At 52.3% G+C, this 24,744-nt stretch overlaps 1 protein-coding gene across 1 annotated transcript; it reads right to left on the reverse strand.

Annotated features, from left to right (window-relative positions):
• AGRP (agouti related neuropeptide) lies at window positions 1-3,255 on the reverse strand. Its single transcript, XM_050923181.1, has 3 exons — window positions 3,081-3,255; window positions 1,587-1,681; window positions 1-192 (listed from the first exon to the last, which is right to left on the reverse strand). The coding sequence occupies exons 1-3, from the start codon at window positions 3,253-3,255 to the stop codon at window positions 1-3; spliced, it is 462 nt and encodes a 153-aa protein (XP_050779138.1).
• Between the last annotated feature and the right edge of the window lie 21,489 nt (window positions 3,256-24,744).

Raw genomic sequence — 24,744 nt, forward strand, 5'->3', positions numbered from 1 at the left:
CTAGTTCTTGCCACATGGGAATGTGGCATTGATTTTCCTGCAATAGCAAAAGGCATTGAAGAAGCGGCAGTAGCAGGTGGCACAAGGATCACAGCAAGGGAGCTGGTGCCCAAGGCAGGATTCCAGCAGGCGGACACATCTGCGTGGAGAGCGCTCCTCTCGGCCCTGAGCCTCCAGTGCAGCAGACAACACCTGCAGGAGGAGCAAACGAGAAGGGTTTTCATACAGGACAACCATGCACATGAATGGTGAACCCCTCAGTGTGTTCTTGGGACCCCCACTGGCAGAGGATTAAACATTTGCTGTGCTTGCACTGAAGTTGGATTGATTTAGGGGTTTCATCAGATCTCCAGAAGGGGACATGGAGCAGGTGCACAGACATATGCAATAACTGGCTCCAGGGGGTGGGGGAAGAGTGTGCCCTGAAGATAACCATTTCCAGAGGGTCTGAACTACACCTGCACCAGGGCGCACTCTGTGAGGGTATGTCCCCTTGTCTCCAGGGGAGGCTACACAAACCTGGTGAGTCTGACCTGAAAGTCCTGGCCCTGTGTTCTCTGCAGCAAGGTCCCTGGACTCTGGTGACATTCGTAGCTTCAGATAATAGTGAGGTTTGTAATGAATTAACCATGTAAACAGATAATGACCCAATCCATGCAGCAGCCTCTGGATGGTTATCTTGCTATTGATTTCAGTTTGTTTTATACTCACCTCACATTTTAGTTTTCAGTGTGCCCAGGGCCGGCTCTAGCCATTTCGCCGCCCCAAGCACGGCGGCATGCCGCGGGGGGTGCTTTGCCGCTCGCTGATCCCACGGCTCCGGTGGACCTCCCGCAGGCGTGCCAGCGGATGCTCCACCAGAGCCGTGAGACCAGCGGACCCTCCGCAGGCACGCCTGCGGGAGGTCCACCGGAGCCGCCTGCTGCCCTTCGGGCAACCGGCAGAGCGCCCCCCGCAGCATGCTACCCTAAGCACGCGCTTGGCGCGCTGGGGCCTGGAGCCGGCCCTGAGTGTGCCATGGATTTTTGTATTGATAACCCATAAAAACACCTCAGCAGTTGCCAGGCATGGGAAAGCTGGAGGTTTTAGCATCAGAGGATGATAGGGACAGTTAGGGCCTGGGGTACAAGGAGAATGTGGGAAGTCACTTGCTGGATGTTTCTGCTAAAATGATCAGCGGTGAAGCAGTGAACAATATTGACATTTAAATTGTCATCTTTAGGTTTAGGAATGAACACGTCATAGGGATGAATGGTGCTGTTCGCACCTCACAGAGCACTTGCTTCAGGCTCCCTGCAGACTCAGGCAGACAATACTGCATCTGTTACACTAGAATCATGTCTAAGATTTCTTCACAACTATGAGAAGTACAAGTAGCAATGAAATCTCAGCTTCTGGAGCACAAAAGTGTGGCAAGAAGTGAATTGCTCAGCGGTAGAACACTGGCCTGTGTTCTGCAGAAAGTCAGACTAGATGATCACAGTGGTCCCTCTTGGCATAAGAATCTATGAATCTGTGACATGTCTCAGAATACATCTAGTCAGTGAGACAATGTTAGTAACCCCCTAGGGATCATAGGAATTTACCTCTGGCTCCAGTACACTGGCTTCCTTTATGAAGTCCTCATCAGCTACGCGGAGCTCCATAGCCATCCTGTCAAACCCAGGCCTTGGTAAAGTCCCTGTGAAATACAGACAGGGTGAAGGGCGCTGCTGATTGGCTCCAGGGGACTGGCTGAGCCAGAGCTCCACTCTGACCCACCCACCCACTTCTCTACAATCCAGAGTGAAGGAGGACAGGGAGAGATTAAATGGTCACAAATGGGTACTGAGTTGCTGCGGAGAACTCCTTCTTGGGTGCTGGCTGGTGACTCTTGCCCACATGCTCAGGGTTTAGCTGATCGCCATATTTGGGGTCGGGAAGGAATTTTCCTCCAGGGCGGATTGGCAGGTGCCCTGGAGGTTTTTCGCCTTCCCCTGCAGCGTGGGGCACGGGTCGCTTGCTGGTGGTGTCTCTGCAGCTTGAGGTCTTCAAACCATTTTTGAGGATTTCAATAACTCGGTCCTGGGATAGGGGTTGTATGGGATTGGATGGGTGGGGTTCTGTGGCCTGCCTTGTGCAGGAGGTCAGACTAGATGATCAGATTGGTCCCTTCTGACCTATGAGTCTATGAGTCTATGAGTCTATGTGCCTCAGAGGTGCAAAGGACTCACCCATCTGAGATGTGCCTAAACACACATAGAGCGGCTCCCATCTGCCCCTCACCTTCACTGGGCGCAGCCTGCAGAGCTCAATGCCCCAAGCTGAGTCCCATGGGAAAGAAGCCCCCAAGATCTCTATCATGCCCTTCCTGTGTTAGCTGGGAGCCGGTGGCACTTCCCATGCCCAACAGGCTTGGGAGTGACAGATCCAAACAAAGGAAAAAGAGTCCAATATTGTTACACTCTTAGTTCTTGTCAGTCACAGCTGTAATGAGGAGATCCTGCAGGGCAGGAGGGAATCTCCGTCGCTGCCCAGTGCTCCCTGCAGATCCCCATACACAGGGGATAGGGGAGACCCTGCAGGGCAGGACGGTCCGTATTTACCCCATAGGATAACATGCAGTAAGTTGTCAGAGTCAGCCAGGTATCAAGTTACAAGTCTGGGCGTGGCTATGCTAATTAGGGGATGCAGTGTTGCCATGGGAATGACTACGTTTGTGAGGGATGCTGTGCCAACCAGGGACCAACTGTGTTCTTGCCCAATGGGAGTGAGACATTCCCCTAGCTGGGGCAGTAACGGAGGGGTGAGCCAGTTCTCCTGACACAGCAGACCCTGGGTGTGGTTCTGAACATCACGCCCCTCGAGGGAAGCTGGGCTCTCCCAGGACGAGGGGCTGCATTTCTTTAAATGATTTCTCTTTTCCTAGGCTCATAGACTTTACAGCCAGATGGGACCATCACGATCATCTAGTCTGACCTCCTGCTTGCAAACTGGAACAGGGGGCAGCGCTGCTTGTGGCCACTGCCATGTGCCAACTAGCTCACTGTTCATTGCTCTCATCAGGGAGATAGAGCAGCCTGCGGGAGGGAAACACTCACCTGCGGGCCCCACAGGTGCCTCCTTGACTTTCTGCAGAAGGCTAGGGTAGCTGGACCTGTCTGCCCCATCCAGACTGCGGTGCATCTCTGACAGGTGACTGCTGCTGAGGTCAGAGGTGAGGATGGTCTGGATTCCCTGCAGCACCCCCCAACTCAGCAACAGCATATTCAGCATGATCCCCCAGAACCTGCACAACAGGAGGAGGATCAGGGATTGGGCAAAGGCAAAGTTCAAAACGTCCACCCTGCAGGCTGAATGATAGAACATGGATTCAACACAAGCTCCATTTCCTGGTAATCAGGGAACCGATCATCTCAGGTGGACACTGTACCGAGGGGAAAGGTGGCTGGCTGCCTGCAAACAGGCAAGTCCTAGAGTCCCTCAACACATTTATTCACTTGAATGAAAGGAGAAGACCCTGAGCTGGATTGCTCAGTGCACCAGGAATGGACTCTGGATACAGTACCTGCACTCTCAGGCAACTCTCCAGATTTTAGCATGAGTCTCATGATTGGCACCCCAGCCCTGACTCTCTAGAGAAACAAGAATTGGTCTAGGGGACTCCTGAAGCCCTCTTTTTCTTAGATTTAGGGGAGCCCTTTTCACTGGAAACTGTTCTTCCTCTTAGAGAACAATGCAGCCTGGGCTGTGTCTGTGAAGATGTGCAGCTCACCCAGCATGTGTAACATACCAGGGTACAATGGGCAGCTGTGGCACCCTTGCCCTGCAGCCTTGGGTGCCTCGCAATGCCTTGCTGTAATAGCTCTCACCTGGGCCACTCACAAACAGCCTTCTAGCGTGCAAGCCACACCCTGAGTGTCTGTGTGTGACTGCAGCCTGCCAGCCAGCCTTGGTTATACTGTCAGGTTACCCCAATACACCCCTAGTCTTAGATCTTCTTCCAGAAGCATATGTCCTGTACTGCCCAGCCCTCTCCTGGACAATACAAGCTAAGTTAGGTCTGTTATTTCTTTAAAAGGAATACTATGCACACAACTTGCCACCCCAAATGGAGTTTCCCAGACCTTTCCATTTAAACACACTGGATTAGATAAAACAATAAAACAAGAGATTTTAAGTGAGTATAAGTAATGAGGCATAAAAGTCAGAAATGGTTATAAACAAAATAAAGATAAAACTCTACTGGTGCTTAACTCAACAAACTATGTTAAAGTCAAAGCAAAGTTTTCTCACCAAATGCTTTCAGCATTCTTATTGACCAAACTTCTTAGGGCAGGACCCCCCTCCTAGTCCAACGGCTTCTTCCTCTATATCCCTTCAGGTGCACTGAATCAATGAGCAGGGGGAGAAAGGAGTATCCGTAGGGGTGTTTGCCCCTTGTTTTTATAGTTTCAGTCCCCCTTTTGAAAAACATTTTAATCTGAGAAGAGAGAGAGAAGTTTGTGTGGAAGGATGGTCCCTGCAGCTTTGTTTTCACCTGTTTGCACTTCCTTTGTCTCCCCTTCCTGCTTGTTGACTCAGTTTACTGCTTAAAGGCATACTAAGCAGAGCACACGTTCCTTTGTTTGCAACAGACCTGTTTGCCAGCTCATGTGTTAATAACACCGTACAGTGGAATCTTACAACCGGGGCCAGCTTTGGTCAGATTCCCCCAATTCCCCGGAACTGGGCCCCGTGCCTCAGAGGGCCCCATGCCCTAGGTGCCTTTTTAATTTTTTTTACATATCCAGCAGCAGTCCAGTCTTCAGAGGCATTTTGACAGCTAGGGGTCCTTCAGTGCCGTGGAAGACCCGGAGCGAGTGAAGGACCCCATGCCGCCGAAGTGCCGCCGAAGACCTGGACAGCCACCGGGTATTCGAATTGGGCCCCGCAGTTCCTAAAGCCGGCTCTGCTTACAACTTCACATACAATCTTGCCACACATATTTTCCCGGGACGATACTGACCAGCAAATTACAAGTTTTCAAATGATACCTTACGATGCATACTTTGTGCAAGGGTTAGCACAATAGTGTGTCAAGTGTGACTACAGGGGCGCATTCGGCCACATCATGTTGTCATAGGACACATCTGAGATGTTTGCTGGTGTCCACTGCCTACCTATTGTCCTGGTGGGCCAGAAAGCTCTAAGGGACAAGCAAACAGACGTCCTGGTGAAGAGGGATTATGAGGCGATCCGGCTCTCAGACCCACTCCATTGGTGTGGCCACTGCTAAGGCCACGCTCCCTGGAGTCACCTTGGAGTAGGCACGCTTTCGTCCCCATTTTCCTGACAAACTGGGGTCACCAGGCATTGACTCACGTTAATAGGACAAATGCAGACACCTTGACTCGCTCACAATAGAGACAGCTCTGGTGCTTGGTGCCTCTTTTTAGGACATCTCATGTGATGTCCCCTGTGCCTCATGCTGCTCTCCCCTGATGCTGTGAAGAGGACACTTGGCTCCATACCTGGGATACGGACTGCAAGTCCAGTACCCGGGACCTCACAGCTCCATTTGGTGGGAGACCCCCAGCACCAGCCTCCTATGAGGGCACTGACCTTGGCAGCCTCCAGTTGCTCAGTGTGGAAATGCAAGGGGGGTTGTTTCCTGCCGAGGTACAGCTGCGGGGCAGGCTACAAGTACCCCTTCCTCCAGAAGCCACAGCGAGTGAGTGGCCAGCCTGCGACAGGCCTCCTCCCTGCCTGTTTGCACCACATCACAGTGAAAAGTTGCATCTCCCCAGGGGATTTGGCCGAGTGGTGTCCTCCCTTTGGGTCTGTTCTAGTGCTGGTAAATGGGGAGGGGGAGTGTTGTTCATCTGGGGCAGTCCCTAGAGTTCTTGCTCACTTCAGCTGTTTCACAAGTGGGTTCTCGCCCTTCCCAAACGCATGCCCGACTCTGCTCCAGGGGGCACAGCTGGTTCAGTATTGGGGAATTCATCCTACCCCCAAGAGGAGTAGAGCCAGGGAGAGTGCTTTCTGCTTCACGGCCTTTGTACCTCTCACTACCTGTCTTGCACCCCCTCCTGAGAGCGGAGACCCCATGGTGCAATTGCTCAGCCCCCGAGCTCAGTGCTAACCCCTCAGGGGTCCCCCGACTCCCATAAATTAAACACATCATCTTTCAGGCTGTGGGCAGGGCAGAGAAGGGTGTATGGGGCGGGGTAGAGAGAGTGTATAGGGAAGGCTGTGGGACCAGACAAGGAAGGGGATAGGATAGGCCGTGGGACTGAGGAGGGAGGGATATGGGGCAGGCTGTGGAGCAGGGCAGAGAGGGGGCGTGGGGCAGACTATGGGGTGATTCCCCGCAGCCTGTCCAACCCCTCACGTCATCCTTGATTCCACACAGCCCACCACTCAGATTGTCCCTGATTCCCCGCAGCCTTCCCTCCACATCGTCCCTGATACCCCATGGCCTGCCCTTCGTGTCGTCCATGATTCCCCATGGTCCCCCACCCCTCACGTTGTCCCTGGTTCCCCGAAGCCCGTCTCTCACGTCTCACGTACTCTGGTAAAAGGCTCCCATCTGCTTCACTCCATACAGGTGCAGACGAGGCTCAGCTTGCCTCTGCGCCTGAGTGTCATAAAGAGCGTGAGGAAAGCTCTGAGGGCGCGAAGCAGCGACGAGGGGCCAGAATGGATTTATTTAAAGAGGAAACCAAGTAAAGCTCGGCAGCGTCGGTAGCAGAGCACTAGGGACAGGCACGTTTCCTGAGCGGGTAAATCAGCCCAGAGGTGCAGGAGGAATTTCTAAGACTGGAAGTAAGGGAAGATCCCAGGAGAAGGGCAGGAAGTGAGGTGAAGAAATGGGATGGAATTAAGGTGAACAAAATAGACACCGAATCCAGGGGAACCTTCCCACCAGGGCATCGGACTGAGCCGATCAATTGTCTCCTCAGGGAAGTGGTGGAAGTCGAGTTGCTTGGCATATTTAAAACAAGCCTAGGCAAAGCCCTCCAGCTCCCATCCCCATCCCCCGCTGGTGGGCGCATCTCAGTCACCTGTTGCCTCTTGTCGTGCTCTGGACCAGGAGCTCTTTGGGGCAGGAACTGGCTTTTCCCTGAGTATCTATGCAGCTCCCAGCACAATGGGCTCCAGCCCCTGGACCAGTCCCTTTGGGCACTACTGCATGGCAGAGAGAACACTACAAAATCCCTCTGGTGGCAGAACCCTGGGTTGGCCTCTGGATGGATGAAAGTGCACCAAACAGGGCTGACCCGACCTCACTTTCACTTCTTTGACCCCTGCATCCAAGTATCATGGAACTAGTTCTCTGTTGCTGTGCAGATCGGGGTGGTTTGAAAAGCTGTGTAAGCAGCACTGGAGTGGGAATCACATGGAGCCCCCGGCTCTCTGCAGTCCAGCTGTCAGAGTGCAAATTCACCTGTCCTCTTGGAACATTTCCATTCCCAGCAGAATTTCCTCATCCCATTCACTGTAGAACTCCCAGAGCCCTGCCCTGCTTCCAGGGAACCTCCACACGAGAGAGCATCTGAGACTGGCACGCAAACCCCTATGAAATGCACATGCACATCATCTCCCCCAGAGTGTAACACCACCGTGCCCACAGCATGGTCGCCACGCATTTGCAAACCCCTATGAAATGCACATGCACACCCGCACACCATCTCCCCAGGAGTTTAACACCACTGCGCCCACAGCACGGTCACCACGCGTTCAGATACACCTTCACACACAATCTGCACATGCCACAAATCCGAGACATCGCACAACACAGGCATTTGAACATGGTCACCGGACTTACCAGGCTCCGTTCTGCTGATCTCTCTGGGAAAGGTGCCGTGCCTTTATGTCTAGATTTCCCCTCTGCTAGTAGAGTGGGGTTTATATCGGCTTTCTGTAATTAAGTACTCCAGCCACATGACTGTGCTAACCTACCAGGTAGGTGGGCTTCTCCGCAAATAGATCTATGTCCATATCCTTCTGCAGCTGGGGGAAGGGCTGGGGAGGGGTGGAGGTGGGGGGATAGGGAGACAGAGAATTGTATACTTCTCCACACCCTGCCAGGCTCTGGCTCCAAGGAGGGTGACTGGCTCCCTCACTGCCATATGCACCAAATTCAATCACAGACTCTCACTGATTCAAACAAGTCCTGTCTCGGCACCAGCTGCTGCATGTATGGATATACTGCAATCTCAGAAGCTGGTCCACACAATGCCAAAGGCAGGCATTATCCCCACCATGATTTTGCTGGAAATCCTGCATTTCTTTCTGGGCACCACCTAACCAGAAATATAGGGTCATCCAGGGAGAGTTAAGAAGAGCAACAGAAATTGACAGTGTGAAGGAACATCTAAAGAACTAAGGGCCAGACCTCAATTGGTATAATCAGTGGTGCTCCACTAACTCCAGTGATGACTGGTCCCATTGACTCTAAAGGAGAGACCTCAGTTTACACCAACTAGGGATCTGGCACTAAGACTCCTAGACTTTAAGGTTAGAAGGGACCATCATGATGGTGCAGAGGTTCTCAAACTGTGGTCCATGGACCACCAGTGGTCTGTGAGCTCCATTCAGGTGGTCTGCGGATAGTTCCCTCTAAGGTGTGTGCCTGGGTGGCCGCACACAAAAGAATGAAGGGCCACCCACCTAATTAGTGGAGCCACCCCTGCGCTAATTAGGTGCTTGGACCCTTGAGAATATGTACATGTAAGGTGAGGTGATGGCCTTGGGGGGAATAGGGGGTAGGTGGGAGAGGACAGTGGAGTGAGAAGAAGGGGTGGGGAGAATTTGGGATGTGCAAGGCTGTGGTGGCCAGAGAAAGAGGAGACTTTCTCCAGCTCCAGGGCTGCAGCTGCCAGGGAGAGACGGCCCTCCTTCCCAGCCTGAGCTCTGTGGCTGCTGTGGCAGTGGAGAGACTCCCTCCTTCCCATCCCCAGCTAAGGGGCTGCTGCAGTGGAAGAGAGACCCCCTCCTTCCCAGCCCCAGCTCAGGGGCTGCTGTGACGGGGGAGAGTCCCCCCCCTTCCCATCCCCAGCTCAGGGGCTGTCGCGGCGGGGGAGAGGGCACATCCATCACATTAGAAAGGTAAGACTACTGATATTAAAAGATGAGTTGTGTGCTTTTATCCACAGAACAAAAAACGTTAATTATTATTATTTTTTTTATATAGCGCTTTTACTCAAAGCGTTTTACAATATTTAGCTAATGGTACAAACAACATTTGGAAAAAGCATTAAGTGGTCCGCCGAGACCCTCAGCAATTTTCAAGAGGTCCGCGAAAGAAAAAGTTTGAGAACCACTGATCTAGCGTGATCTCCTGCACATTGCAAGCCACAGAACCTCACCTGCTCATTCCTGTAATAGACCCCTAACCTCTGGCTGAGATACTGAAGTCCTCAAATCTTGATTTAAAGACTTCAAGTTACAGGGAATCCATTTACTTTAGTTTCAACAACAACTGACCCTTGCCCCACACCACAGAGGAAGGCAAAAAATGGCCAAGGTCTCTGCCAATCTGAACAGGAGGGAAATTCTTTCCCAATCCCAAATATGGTAATCAGGTAGACCCTGAGCATGTGGGTAAGATCCAGACACCTGAGAAAAAATTCTCTGCAGTAACTCAGAGCCTTCCTCATTTAACGTCTCATTTCTGGCCACTGGAGATATTTGCTAAAAGCAGTCACACTATGGGCCATATGCCATTGTAGGCAACCTCATCATACCATCCCCTCCATAAACTAACTTATCAAGCCCAGTCTTGAAATAAGATAGGGTTTTTGCCCTCACTACTCCCCTTGGAAGGCTGTTCCAGAACTTCACTCCCCTGATGGTTAGAAATCTTCACCTAATTTCAAGCCTAAACTTGTTGATGGCCAGTTTATAGCCATTAGCTCTTGTGTCAGCACTTATACAGCTTATCTCCCTGCCTGGTGTTTATCCCTGTGATTTATGTATAGAGCACAATCATATCTCCCCCTCCCATTTTGTTGGGTTAAACAAATCAAGATTTGTAAGTCTCCTCTCACAAGATAGGTCTCCATTCCTCTGATCATCCTAGTAGACCTTCTCTGCACTTGTTCCAATTTGTCTTTATTGAATTTTATCTTCTTGGTGTCAGACCACTTCTTCCATTTGTCAGGGTCATTTTGAATTCTAATCCTGTCTTCCAAAGTACTTTCAGTTCTTCCAAGCTTGGTGTCATCCACAATTTTTTTAAGCACACTCTCCACTCCATTATCCAAGACATTCGTGAAAATATTGAATAGTACCAGACCCAGGACAGACCCCTGCAGGACCCCACTAGATACGCCCTCCCAGTCTGACACTGAACTGTTGATAACTACTCTTCTTGTTCAGTCTTTCAACCAAGTGTGCACCCACCTTATAGTATTTGCATCTAGACCTCTTTTCCCTAGTTGTTTATGAGACTATCATGTGAGACTGTGTCACAAGCCTCACTAAAATCAAGATCTATCACATGTAACCCATCCCAGAATCATGGCTGCAGCCTTACCCCTTTTCTCCTCAGGGGTACGGGTCCTGGGTTCATCTCTAAAGGCACCTGGTGCCTCCACCCAAGGAAACCCCTCCTTGTGCACAGAACACAAAGGGCTTGTCCCTGGAGAAAATATTCCACATATAATCTCATACAGAGGAGTGTCAGTCGGAGCACACGTGAATAAAACAGCTCTCACCATTTCCAGAGTAATAAAACAGGATCCAGAGCTTTATTGGTTATGGGGAATTCAAGATACAGGACAATGGGGAAAAAAGAACCAGGATAAGAAAAAATAAAAACACCAATACATACACTCTACCCCTCCCGACATTTACAGCCAGTACCGACCATGCTGTGCTCCCTTCTAGTACCTGCCCAGGCAAATAGTGAACTTAGGCTCGGGTTTTGGTGGGTGGTGCAGCACTGGAGTTGGTGGCGGACTTAGAACAAAATATCAGAATAAACAAAGGTGTTCTAACAAAGTATTCCCACCAAGGCTTGTAAGGTCATCCCAGGGGCTCTCTGGTCTGGACTCCAATGTGTAGTTTGCCTGGCTCATGGTAGCCCAACTGTTACTCTTCTCAGCCTCCTAGGGTTCTGGTCCCTGCTAAGATGACACTGTTCAATGTCCCAAAAATCTCAAAAGGACCCAGAGTCTTCCCTGGGGTAGGAATGTGGAGGGGAGAAGGATCCTCTCTGACTGTGATGCTTCTTTCCTTGCTACTCTCCAAACACAGCCAAAACCGAAAGTAAAAACAAACCCATTTGCCTCTGAGTTCCAGCTCATGATTGGTCCAGTTCTGTTTCTGCCCTGGACCCTAGACAATCTGGGAAATGGAATCCTGAACCTCTGCTACCATTGCTGTTGTAGTCGAGGGATGATTCCCCTAGATCAGGGGTCCCCAACGCGGGGCCCGCATGTGCCATGGTGCCTGCGGGGGCATCTAAATGTGCCCGTGTCCTGGCCAGCGGTCAAGCATCCGCCGAAATGCCGCCGAATTTCAGCGGCATTTCGGCAGCGACGTCTCTCGATGACGCCGCTTGCTGCCAACAAGTGATGTCATCGAGAGGCGTCGTCGCCTAAATGCCGCCGAAATGCGGCCAAATTTCTGCAGCATTTCGGCGGATGCTCGACTGCTGCCACGGTCCTTCGTCTGGCGGGCGCCAGACAAAAAGGTTAGGGACCACTGCCCCAGATGATCCATGTGGTATTTCAGGAGCACCCCTCCCGAAAGGGCTATACATGTGTCATAAACAGATAGCTAAGGGTTAATGTCTCTTTCACCTGAAGCACCTGACCAGAGGACCAATCAGGAAACCGGATTTTTTCAACTTTGGGTGGAGGGAATTTTGTGTCTGAGGTTTTTGTTTGTCTGTCTGCCTGCTTTCTCTGAGCTTTGGAGAAGTAGCTCTGCTTTCTAATCTTCTGTTTCTAAGTGTAAGGACAAAGAGATCAGATAGTAAGTTATATGGTTTCTTTTCTTTGGTATTTGCATGAATATAAGTGCTGGAGTGCTTTGATTTGTATTCTTTTTGAATAAGGCTGTTTATTCAATATTCTTTTAAGCAATTGACCCTGTATTTCGTCACCTTAATACAGAGAGACCATTTGTATGTATTTTTCCTTTCTTTTTTATATAAAGCTTTCTTTTAAGACCTGTTGGAGTTTTCTTTTCTGGGAAATTTCAGGGAAATTGAGTCTGTACTCACCAGGGAATGGGTGGGAGGAAGAAATCAGGGGGAGATCTGTGTGTGTTGAATTTGCTAGCCTGATTTTGCATTTCCTCTGGGTGAAGAGGAAAGTGCTTTTTGTTTCCAGGACTGGGAACGGAGAGGGGGAGTCACTCTGTTTGGATTCACAGAGCTTGTGTCTGTGTATCTCTCCAGGAGCACCTGGAGGGGGGAAGGGAAAAAGGATTATTTCCCTTTGTTGTGAGACTCAAGGGATTTGGGTCTTGGGGTCCCCAGGGAAGGTTTTTCAGGGGGACCAGAGTGCCCCAAAACACTCTAATTTTTTGGGTGGTGGCAGCAAGTACCAGGTCCAAGCTGGTAACTAAGCTTGGAGGTTTTCATGCTAACCCCCATATTTTGGACGCTAAGGTCCAAATCTGGGACTAAGGTTATGATATGAGTAGCAGCGGTGGGATGATAGACAAAATCCAGAAGCCAGTAGGAATATTATATTTTTCTTTTCTCTGCTAAGGGCTTTTTAGCAGAGAGAAACAGTTTGGTTTTAAAAGGGAACCAGAGAGAATTTTTTTTTCTGCTCTCTCTGGCAGTTTGTGGCTTGCATAATAAGCAAGAAACCATTAAGGTGCTATTAAGAGTCTTTTGTCACACAATAGCACTCCCATTGAGAGTCATTCCAGCACTTATATTCATGCAAATACCAAAGAAAAGAAACCATATAACTTACTATCTGATCTCTTTGTCCTTACACTTAGAAACAGAAGATTAGAAAGCAGAACTACTTCTCCAAAGCTCAGAGAAAGCAGGCAGACAGACAAACAAAGACCTCAGACACAAAATTCCCTCCACCCAAAGTTGAAAAAATCCGGTTTCCTGATTGGTCCTCTGGTCAGGTGCTTCAGGTGAAAGAGACATTAACCCTTAGCTATCTGTTTATGACAACATGTCTCCTGCTCCCCCCATCCACTAGGCTAGAAACCATGTCAAAGAAGGAAACTAGGTTGGTTTGGCCTGATTCGTTCCTGACAAATCCATGCTGACTATTCCTTATAACCCCATCATCCTTTAGGTGCTCCCCAATTGATTGTTTAATAATTTATGCCAGTATCTATCCCAGGGGTCGGCAACCTTTCAGAAGTGGTGTGCCAAGTCTTCATTTATTCACTCTAATTTAAGGTTTTACGTGCCGGTCATACATTTTAATGTTTTTTAGAAGGTCTCTCTCTACAAGTCTATATATAATATATAATATAACAAACTAGTGTTGTATTGTAAAATAAACAAGGTTTTCAAAATGTTTAAGAAGCTTCATTTAAAATTAAATTAAAATGTTGATCTTACGCCGCCGGCCTGCTCAGCCCGCTGCTGGTCTGGGGTTCTGTTCACCTAGGCTGGCAGTGGGCTGAGTGGGGCCTGCGGCCGGGCCCCCCAGCTGGGAAGGGTCTGGCAGCCAGAACCCCAGACCGGCAGCAGGCTGTGTGGGGCTGGCAGCAGGGACCCCAGACCGACAGCGGGCTGAGCAGCTCAGCCCACTGCCGCTCAGGAGTTCCATCCTCCAGCTCCTGCCAGCCGGGATCCTGGCTGCCGGACCCGCTCAGCCCCCTGCCTGTCTGGGGTCCCGGCCCTGCCCACATACAGTGGATACCTACCTTCTCCCTGGTTCTGGCCCATTCTCTTCCTCTCTGCACTGAGCTGAGGTTGGGAGTGGACCGAGCACAGGGCTGGGGGTGAAGGGTCTGGCCAGGAGCTAGAATGAAGGAGGGAGCTCAGGGTTGGGGCAGGAGGTTTGGGTGTGGGGGCGCTTACCTGGGCAGCTCCCATTTGGTGTGTGAGGGGTGCAGGTGGGAATGTGACTCCCGTTTGGTGCTCAGGGTGGGGGTGGGGATGTGAAGGGTGCATGGGATGGGGGGGATGGGGATGTGGAGGGTGCAAGAGTCAGGGCAGAGGGCTGGGGGCATGTGAGGGGGTGCAGGTGTCAGGGTAGGGGGGCTGGGTATGTGTGGGGGTGCCAGAGTCAGGGCTGGGGTCATGGGGGAGGGGAAGGAGTCAGCAGAGGGCCGAGTGGTACAGGGCTCAGGGCAGGGGCCTGGGGGGGGGGGGGGTGTGGGGGGTCAGGGCTCAGGGCAGGGGCCTGGGGGTGTGGGGGGAGGTCAGGGCTCAGGGCAGAGGGCTGGGTGACTGCCCCTCCCAGAACCCCCAACCCCCCACCGCTCCTTGTCCCGACTACCCCCTCCTGGGACCCCACCCCCTATCTAAGCCTCCCTGCCCCTTATCCCCTGACTGCCCCCCTAGGACCCTACCTGTCCCATGACTGCCCCAACCCTTATCCACACTCCCGCTCCCAGATAGACCCCCGGGACTCCCATGCCTATCTAACTGCTCCCCGCCCCCTGACAGGACCCCCAGAACTCTGGACCCATACAACCCCCGCCCCTGCTCCCTGCCTGCCCCAAACCCGTCTCCACACCCCTGCCTCCTGACAGCCCCCCTAGAACTCCTGACTCATCCAACCGCCCCAGCTCCTTGTCCCCTGACCACCCCCTTCAGAGACACCCCCCCCCCCACCCTAACTTCTCTCCCAGGACTCTCCTTGCTCCCTGTCCCCTGACTGCCGTGACCCCTATCCACCCCCCAAACAGACCCCGGGACTCCCATGCCCCATATAACCCCCCTGCTCCCTGACTGTCCCCTCCAGAGACCCCCACCCCTAACCACCCCCCCGGGATCCCACGCCCTGATCCAACCCACCCGGCTCCCTGTCCCCTGACTGCCCTGTCCCGGCCCCCTTACCATGAGACTCCCTGCTCATCTGGAGCCCTGCCGCCACCGCGCACGCAGCCCAGCCCTGCCCTGCCCCTCAGAGTGATGTGCGCGCAGCAGCAGGGCTCCGGACGAGTAGGGAGCGTCTTTACCTCTCCACCGAGCCAAACGCTGCCCCATGGGAGCGCGCAGTCCCGGCCCCCAGAGCCCTGCGCACGCGGCGGCAGGGCTCTGGGGGAAGGTGGGGGAGGGGCCGGTGGCTTGCCGCGTCGGCAGGATTTTTAATGGCACGCGGAGTCCCAGCAGGCAGCCACATGCCATTAAAAATTGGCTTGGGTGCCATTGTTGGCTCGCGTGCCACAGGTTGCTGAACCCTGATCTATCCAGTAACTGAAGTAAGGCTGACTGGCCTATAATTCCCCAGTCCTCTTTGTTCTCCCTTTTAAAGAGAGGTATTGTGTTTGCCCTTCTCCAGTCCTCTGGGGAAATTCTGGGGGCTCCTGAACTAATGCAGATTGCTCTTCCCACTCTGCTCCACTACAGTACCCCACAGTCTAAACAAAGGTGGGGCCAATTGTCAGCCTTCTCACCAACAAATCACTCGATTGGGCTTCCCCCTGACTGGGACGCCTTCCTGCAAGCCTTCTCAACCATCTTTGATGACCCACATCACATATGGTCTGCAAAGCCTGCTCTCCGGAAGCGTGACAACATGACCTCACCTCCCGCCCACCTCAAAAAAGCTTGGGAAATGGACCAGCCCTGTCCCAGTTGGGGGTACAGCCTGGACATCATCAGAGCTCCATGCTTTGGAACCACCCCCCCCAAGTAGAATCCAACCCATGAACCAGGGGGTCTTTCTGCATTTTCAATTGCTGCTATGGTTGTGGGTCTTGGGGCAGGTGCAGCAGATCCCCCTGTAAATGATGATGATAGCATCTATAAAGTTGACAGTAGCCCCAGATTCTAAGGCAGTCCAAACCTTCCCAATCCCAATCTGGCCAAAAACCATCCCAGACCTGGTGGAGATGACTGATGGATCACCCCTATCATCAGGACTAGTGACCCAAGAAACCATCCCCTTAGAGGCTGTAGTGGAAAGCACTAAGAAATAATATGCTTTGATGTGATCCACTCTCCGTTCTTCCCAATAAATCTTGGCATTGCTTGGTTGGAGCAGCATGATCCATTTTCTCTTGGTGGTGGAGGTGCATTACTTTCCTCCAAATATTGCCAGAAAGCTTGCCTCAACCAAACCAACAAACCAGCTTGGTGATCTGCACCCCCGGCCCCAGGATTGGATAAGGTGCTCGGAAATGAGACCCCAGACGACAGGGTCTAGCCAGAAGGAAGCAGCTCCAGACCAGAACCTCAGTTTCCCAACAGGTACTGAGACATTTTGAATGTATTAGAAAAGAAATACATAGATTCACTACCTCAACACAGAGACTATGACAGTCAGATATACCTACAGTCCGGGCAAAAGCACCCAGTGGTCAGATATACACCATGTCTGAACCAGAGCTGGAGGCACTATGTGTGTATACCCAGGAAAATCTGTCAAAGGGCTTCATCTGAAGATCCACCTCCCCAGCGGGGGCACCACTCCTCTTTGTGTGAAAAAAGGTCGGGCCACTATGTCTCGGCATAGACTATTTGTAACTGTACCCCCTACCCCTCATCCGGGAATTGTTCGACACCTGAGGACTGCCAGCATCTTCACTAGACTAGCTCTTTGGGGGACATACAATCTAGTGCACGTAAGGCCAAGGAGCAAACGAAAGACCACTTTTCAAACCTGATATTGGCACTTTGAATGCGTAGTAATGCTATTTGGCATAACCAATCCCCCCACAACATTCAACATTTTGTAAATGATGTGTTCAAGGACACCCTGAAGCGGTACGCGATCATCTACCTTGATGATATACTGGTGTTTTCTGAGAACTCTGACCAGCACTGTCATCAGGCCTAGGCAGACTATGGAAGCACGGTTTGATCACCAAACTAGAGAAGTACACTATCCACCAGGCCACCATTGAATTTTTAGGTTACATCATCTCCCCGAAGGGCATTTAGATAGACTTGCAGAAGATGGGCGCCATCTGCAACTGAACAGCACCCTGGACCTTCTGAGAACTTCAGAGCTTCCTGGATTTTGTAAATTTTTATAGGTGATTCATCACCACTTCTCTGAACAAGCAGCCTGCTGACTTCCCTTCTTCATAAAGCCATTTGATTCATTTGGTTGCCTGAAGCCCAGCTCACTTTCCACCAGCTCAAGACCACCTTCATCACAGCCCTGATTCTGGCACACCCGCCTGACCCGACTCACCCATTTGTAATGGAAGCAGATGCATCCAGCCCGGGCTGCAGGTCAATACTCTCACAGTGATCTCAGTCCGTTCTGCATCCTCATGCATTCTACTTTTGGAATCTCACCACTGCAGAGATGCACTATGGAATGCTGGACAAGGAGATGCTCACCATCAAAACTGAATTTGAAGAATAACATCACCACCTTGAGGGAGCTTGGCTTCAGGGGCGGCTCCAGGCCCCAGCACGCCAAGCTTGTGCTTGGGGTGGCATGCCACAGGGGGCACTCTGCCAGTCTCCGGGAGGGTGGCAGGCAGCTCCGGTGGACCTCCCGCAGGCGTGCCTACGGAGAGTTCGCTGGTCCCGTGGCTTCAGTGGACCTCCCGCAGGCGTGCCTGTGGAAGGTCCGCTGGTCCCGCAGCTGCAGTGGACCTCCCGCAGGCACGCCTGTGGGAGGTCCACCAAAGCCGCAGGACCAGCAGACCGCAGCACCAGCGGAGCCTTCACAGGCACGCCCGTGGGAGGTCCACACCAGAGCCACCTGCCGCCCTCCCAGCGACCAGCTGAGTGCCCCCCGCTGCCGCCGTGCTTGGGGCAGCGAAATGTCTAGGGCCGCCCCTTGGCTTCCAGTGCTGGTTTTCACTGACATAAAACCTTGAGTACCTCCACAAGGCCTAAGCTCTGAGCCAGAGGCAGGTAAGGTGTTTTTTTCTCAATTCAAGTTTACGATTACCTACCATACAGGAAAACAAAATGGGAACACCAACGTGCAATTGCTAAAGGGGGATTATTACAGGGAAAACGAGGAACCTTCTTCCGAGCTCCCCTACCTCCTCAAGCCTAGTAACTGTGTTAATGCTGCAATCCAGCAAGACCTGCTCTCCCTCACCCTGTCTGTCTTGAAAGAAGACCCACTTACCCTAGGATCACAGTCTGTGCCCTTAGGGGCTGAGCTGCACCTTTCTGTCTGGGATGGTATAACATACTTGCAGCACATAAATGTCCCACCTTGACGCCCCAGACTGGAGGACCTATGGCTGTGTCACAATGCCTGGATCACTCTGGCTGCCAGAAGACCTCTCATATGGTCGCCCGTGTTTTCTGGTGGTCCTGAATGTAGGCTGAGATCCAAGCTTATGTGGACTCCTGCAAGGGCTGTGCATGTACCAAGTCATCCCAGACCAGACCGCTCGGCACCTTAGTGACCCTGGAGAACCCAGCTAGGCCTGAGTCTGCCATCAGCCTAGACTTGGCCACACCACAGTCATAACAGTCATGGATCATCTGACTGAAATGGCCCATTTCATCCCTGCAACCACCTGCCCTCTGCTGAGACTACTGCCCAACTCTTGGTGCAAAACCTGGTCCAGCTCCACAGACTTGCAGACCATAGAGTTTCGGACCCACGCCTGCAGTCCACCTCTTGTTTTTGGCATGAAGCATTCAGATTACTGGACAGCCACATATCCACCACCACCACATACCTCACCCACAAACAGATGGAGAAACTGAAAGCATAGGCAGCAGGTTTGTATAATTTTTGGTGGTGCCCAAAATGGTGGTGCCCCCCCGCTTCCCCCTGCAAGTCGATATAAAATGAAGCTACAACGTGTCAGCACTACAAGATTACAAGGGTAAATTAAAAGTGGAAAGTCAGAAGCAGCACTTGCCTGCTTCAATATATGGTGGTATATTTTGTTGCACCTGTTGTGACAAAGTGGGAATGTTCTTAATGTTTTCTCTGAATACTGTGTGGCTGCCTCAGTTTCCCCTGCAAGGTGCCAACTGAAGGTGTTGAGGACAAAGAGATCAGGTGGCCTCCTGGTCCAGAAGAGACACAAAGGCCAGAGGAGGGAGTGTCAGTTTGGAGCTGGCTGGGGAAATGGGGAGAGGCCCAGAATTTGGGTCTGGGCTCCCCACCCCCCAAGATGGACCTGACTGAGGGGTCCTGTTTTCTGTACCTACCAGCTGTGTTTTAGACTGTGATCCTGCCATCTAATAAACCTGTTTTACCGGCTGGCTGAGAGTCACGTCTGACTGCAGAGTTGGGGCACAGGGACCTCTGGTTCCTCCTTCCCCCCACCCCTCCTGAGGTGCTCCAACAGTCTGCTGGCCACTGCTCTCTATAGCCTTAGGCAGAAGCAGCGGCAGGCAGCTGGCAGCACAAGCAAGGAAGAGAGGCACCAGCTGTTTTCTTTCAGGCAGGGAAGCTTCGGGACGGGGGAGAGGGGGTAGGCCCACTCCAGACAGGGCCAGGGGAGCAATCCAGCTCCAAATATTTGTGGAGCACAGCCCCCAGCCTTGAATATTCCTGGTGCTCGGGCCCCTTGAGCTCATATAACCTGCTGCCCCTGCGAAAGGGTGAACCTGATACAGAAGCAGACCTTGAAGTGTTTTGTAAATTAGCACCAAGAGAACTAGTCCATGCTCCTGCCATATGCAGAGTTTTCGTATAATAATACTGACCATGTCTCTACAGGTCGGAGCCATTCGCTAATTATGGGTTCCAGGCCAGGTTTCACCTGGCATTACCAGCAGCCTCCCCAAACCCAGCCACCACAACTGGGTCCTGCAGATCCTAGAAGAGGTGAAGAAGGCTTATAAGAAGCATGCAGACCACCAGGGACAAGAAGCTTCTGTGTTCACAGTAGGCATGGTTTGCTGACAAGCATCTCCAGAGCTGTCAGCCCTCCCGGAAATTGGACTATTAGTCCAATACGCCAGCAGATCAACCCAGTTACCTTTAAACCACAGCTTCCCCCACCTCCAAACGAACCCAGGTTTTTTCAGGCTTCTCTTCTGAAGTCCTGAGCTGAGAACCCTTCCCTGACTGAACCACACCACCCCCTGAAATCCAGGATAAAGAGGAGTACAAAGTGCATCTTGTCCTCAGTTCCCAATGGATGCCTGTACTGTCTGGTGGACTGGGAAGGCTACAGCCCCAAGAACCATATTTAGCAACCTGCTTCCCATGCCCCTGCTGTGCTGGGGAAATTCCACCAGACACATCTGGACCAGCACCACCCTGATGGGCAGAACAATGTAAGAACCTGCAGGACTGGACCCTAGGACCATGGGGCTTGTGTACCACAAACATGTCCACATCACCACTGGAAGCTTAGGCTGGGTTTTTGCTGGAGCTAGGCACTGCAGGAAGTACCACCAACAGTGCTTGAGTGGGAGCCCCCTGCAACCCACTGATTGGCTCACACTGTCTATGAACCAGGAAGGCAGCCAGGGGAGCTGTCTGAACAATGATGCACATGGCTGCTTGCTTCTGCTCCAGACAGTGTCTTGCTGCAGACCCTAGACCTCGGCTCCTGACTCTGGTTTGTCCCCGACTCTGTAACCTGGTGCCAGACCCAGACTCCCTGGCATCCTGACCCAGCTCAGCCCCGCCCTGCTACTCATCTCCTCGCTGCAACTTGGAGCCCAGCCAAGAGACTGGTTACCTGCGTTCGGGGGTTGTCACTGCGGGGGACAGGACAACAAAGCCTTCAGCCCCAAGGGACAGCATTTGTAGAATACAGGGAATTAGCCCGCGCAATGAATGAGTTAGGCTGAGCGGTTGCTGGCCAAGAATAAACAGAGCCACTGGGAGAGTAGCAAAGAATCCTGTGGCACCTTATAGACTAACAGACGTTTTGGAGCATGAGCTTTCGTGGGTGAATACCCACTTCTTCAGATGCAGCAGCGGCAGGCAGCTGGCAGTACAAGCAAGGAAGAGAGGCACCGGCTGTTTTCTTTCAGGCAGGGAAGCTCCGGGACGGGGGAGAGGGGGTAGGGCCCACTCCAGACAGGGCCAGGGGAGCAATCCAGCTCCAAATATTGGTGGAGCACAGCCCCCAGCCTTGAATATTCCTGGTGCTCGGGCCCCTTGAACTCATATAACCTGCTGCCCCTGCGAAAGAGTGAACCTGATACAGAAGCAGACCTTGAAGTGTTTTGTAAATTAGCACCAAGAGAACTAGTCCATGCTCCTGCCATATGCAGAGTTTTCGTATAATAATACTGACCATGTCTCTACAGGTCGGAGCCATCAACATCTGAAGAAGTGGGTATTCACCCACGAAAGCTCATGCTCCAAAACGTCTGTTAGTCTATAAGGTGCCACAGGATTCTTTGCTGCTTTTACAGATCCAGACTAACACGGCTACCCCTCTGATACTGGGAGAGTAGTGACCGTCCGTGTCCTGCCTGCCCACTGGAGCACCCTGGAATAGCGGCACTGTCAGGGCATGGTCTCCCACAGAGCCCCCTTGTGATACAACAGTGTCCTGTACTCACTCTGCCTTCGGTCCTCAGTGTCCGGGCAGACAGAGAGCAGGTCCGGGATGGGGAGACTCAGCTCTTCAGCTGAGTCCAGCAGGAGCCACCTGAAAACACATAAACTGATGCGAGTTCACTTGGGGACTCCCTCCCTTCCTTCAAGGATCCTCGGTCAGGCTGGGTCCCGTCCAGCACCCACCGGTGGGGCTGGCAAGGGTTCCAGAGCAATCCTTCAGACTCAGACCCACTTCCCCTCGGGGGGCTCAGATGGGCTGTCCCTGTTCTCAGCTGCGCTCTCCTCTGGGCACTGAGGAATGGAGATTCTCCTCCTTCTTCTCTGTTCTCCTCCCAGGGCGGCTGCTAACCGAGCGGGGCTTTGCCTCTTTTAGTGTCTCCCTCCAGGCCTGATACACCTTGTGGGTATGGCAGGGCAGGGCTGCTACAGCTCTTACTTAGCTCTCCCCTGGCTGGTGCAGGGCTTGTGCACCCCAACACAAGCACCCTTACCTGCCTGGCTCCGGAAGAGGGCAGGCGCTGGTCTGTGTCACCTAGTCACCCATAGCCATTGACTGTTACTCGACCTACCCGGGGACTGCGTAGTTGCCAGCACATCACCAGGAAGGTGAAGTCTGTGTTTGTTCTTTGGGGGCTCTGGGTGGAGCTCGTCACAGACACTGCCCCGCACCTCATGCAGGACTCTAAGGCTTTTCTGATAAGATACAGTCACATCGCAGCTCCCGCACTGCCCTCAAGCACAGGGAGATGCTGAAAGAGCCGGGCGGGCAAGAAAGGGAATCTTGTGTCCGGAAGACCGTGTCTTAGCTTTATTAAGCTGCAGGGCTATTGTGGTTAATGCAGCTGCATCTCAGTGGCGATGGGCAGATGGCTCCAATCCCTGCACTGGAGGGGTGTTGGCATCTGGAAGAGGCAGTAAGAGCTGAACTGGATGGAGAGAAAGGATGGGTGAGTTCAGCTGCAGTGAGAGAGAAGAGCATTTCATTGAGATCCCATGAGACAGAGTGACCAGAGCACTGTAAAGAGGGATTGGAGATATGCAAGGCTTCTCTTGCATGAGGATACTGAAAATATCAGGGTTGGAAGGGACCTCAGGAGGTTATCTAGTCCCTTCTCCTGCTCAAAGCAGGACCAATCCCCAGACAGATTTTTACCCCAGTTCCTTAAATGGCCCCCTCAAGGACTGAACTCACAACCCTGGGTTTAGTAGGCCAGTGCTCAAACCACTGAGCTATCCCTCCCCTCTGTAGTATATGGAGATATACGTATCTCATAGAACTGGAAGGGACATTGAGTCCAGCCCCTGCCTTCACTAGCAGGACCAGGTACTGATTTTGCCCTGGATCCTAAGTGGCCCCATCAAGAATTGAACTCACAACCTGGGTTTAGCAGGCCAATGCTCAAACCACTGAGCTATCCCACCCTGCTAAACAGTGAGTAAAAACTTGCCTGGCCCTGGTGATAGTCTGCTAGCCCAGTCTGCTCTCCAGGTGCCTACACCCAGCGGGGCCGGATCCCACCAGCCAGAGAGCATTTGTGGCTGTGCAACCTCTGACCCTTCTGTAGAAATTGCACATGGAAGGATTGAAAGGGAAACTTGAATGGCACAGAAGCAACTGGGTCACATAGGATAATAAACCTTGAAAAGGATAGGATGCTCCCACAGCTGTTATTAAGGCACAGGGTTTGCAGTGTTGTGGTAGCCGTGTTGCTCCCAGGATATGAAAGAGACAAGGTGGGTGAGGTAATAACTTACAATGGACCAACTTCAGTTGATGAGACGTACAAGTTTTTGAGTTACACAGAGGTCTTCTTTAGTCTGGGGAACAGAGGCAGATTAGGTGTTTGTGGAGCCCTGGGCCAGAGCAAGTGGAGGCCCCTTCCCACCTCTTCAGCCTGCAGTCCCCCCATGTTCCTGTCGCGGAGCGGGGTCAGGGTGCGGGGGATTGCCCTGTCCCGCTTGCCCAGTGCTCTTGCTGGGGACTGGGGTCGTGGCACAGGGGCTTCTCCTGCTCCCTGGCAGGAGTGCCGGGCAGGAAGAGCAGGTTGGGGTGTGGGGGTGCCCATTTTTCCAGGGACACCCCCAACTGGCCCCGGATCCTGAACATGGGCCCCATTGGCCCAGTGGTTAATCTGCCACTGCTGGGGAAGGAAGCGGAGTGTCTGAGCTAAATACAAGTTGGGGCCAATTGTTTAGCAGAAGGGTTAACACGTGGCAGATGGTCACTTGAAATAAGGTGCGCAATTGAGGGTTAGATTGTTATGCATAAAGGGTTTGAAGTGGGCAATTAATGGTAGCAGGTTGTGGGGCGTATTACAAGTTGTCATGAGCCATAAAATCAGTGTCCCTCTTAAGTCCAATAGATGCAAAACCTGCAGAAATATCTCCACTGCTACAACGATCCCCCACAACACACCTGTCAAGATCCAGGGTCCTACAGATGCTTATCACAACATGTGGGGTACCTCATCCAGTACTTCAATTGCCCCAGCAATAACTACGTGGGTGAAACCAGACAGTCACTATGCTATTGAATGAACTCACACAGAAAAATGATAAAAGACAAAAACACTCTACCACCCATCCACAGACACTTTTCACAGAGTGATCACTCCCTATCTGATCTTTCAGTACTTGTCTTCAAGGGAAACCTGCACAACACCTTCAAAAGATGAGCCTGGGAACATCAGTTCATAACTCTGCTAGACACCAAAAGCTATGGACTTAGCAAAGACGCTTGTTTTATGGCTCATGACAACAATTTGTGACACGTCTCATAGCCCATTACCCTTAATTGCCCATTTCAAGCCCTTTAAGTATAACAATCTAACCCCCAACTGCCCACTTCATTTCAAGTGACTGCCTCCACATGTTACCCCTTCTGCTTAACAATTTGTCCCAACTTGTATGTAATTCAGACCAGTGGCGGCTCTAGGTATTTTGCTGCCCCAAGCATGGCAGGCAGGCTGCCTTCAGCCATTTGCCTGCAGGAGGTCCCGGGTCCCGCGGATTCGGCGGCTTGCCTGCAGGAGGTTCTGGGTCCCATGGATTCAGCGGAATGCCTGCGAGAGGTCCGCCAAAGCAGCGGGACCAGTGGACCCGCCACAGGCCTGCCTTCGCCCTCGTGGCAACCAGCAGAGCACCCCCCATGGCTTGCCGCCCCAGGCACGCGCTTGGCGTGCTGGTGCCTGGAGCCGCCTCTGGTTCG

The sequence above is a fragment of the Gopherus flavomarginatus genome, chromosome 14 (assembly GCF_025201925.1).
Source record: "Gopherus flavomarginatus isolate rGopFla2 chromosome 14, rGopFla2.mat.asm, whole genome shotgun sequence".
Classification (NCBI taxonomy): domain Eukaryota; kingdom Metazoa; phylum Chordata; order Testudines; family Testudinidae; genus Gopherus; species Gopherus flavomarginatus.

Bases quoted from the DNA above. Each gene is read 5' to 3' on its own strand.
- AGRP (XM_050923181.1), bottom strand. From the start codon at position 3,255: ATGCTGAATATGCTGTTGCTGAGTTGGGGGGTGCTGCAGGGAATCCAG. The intron at 1,682-3,080 runs GTGAGTGTTTCC...TGTATTTCACAG, and splicing joins GGCACCTGTGGGGCCCGCAG to GGACTTTACCAAGGCCTGGG. The intron at 193-1,586 runs GTAAATTCCTAT...CTCCTCCTGCAG, and splicing joins CCAGTGTACTGGAGCCAGAG to GTGTTGTCTGCTGCACTGGA.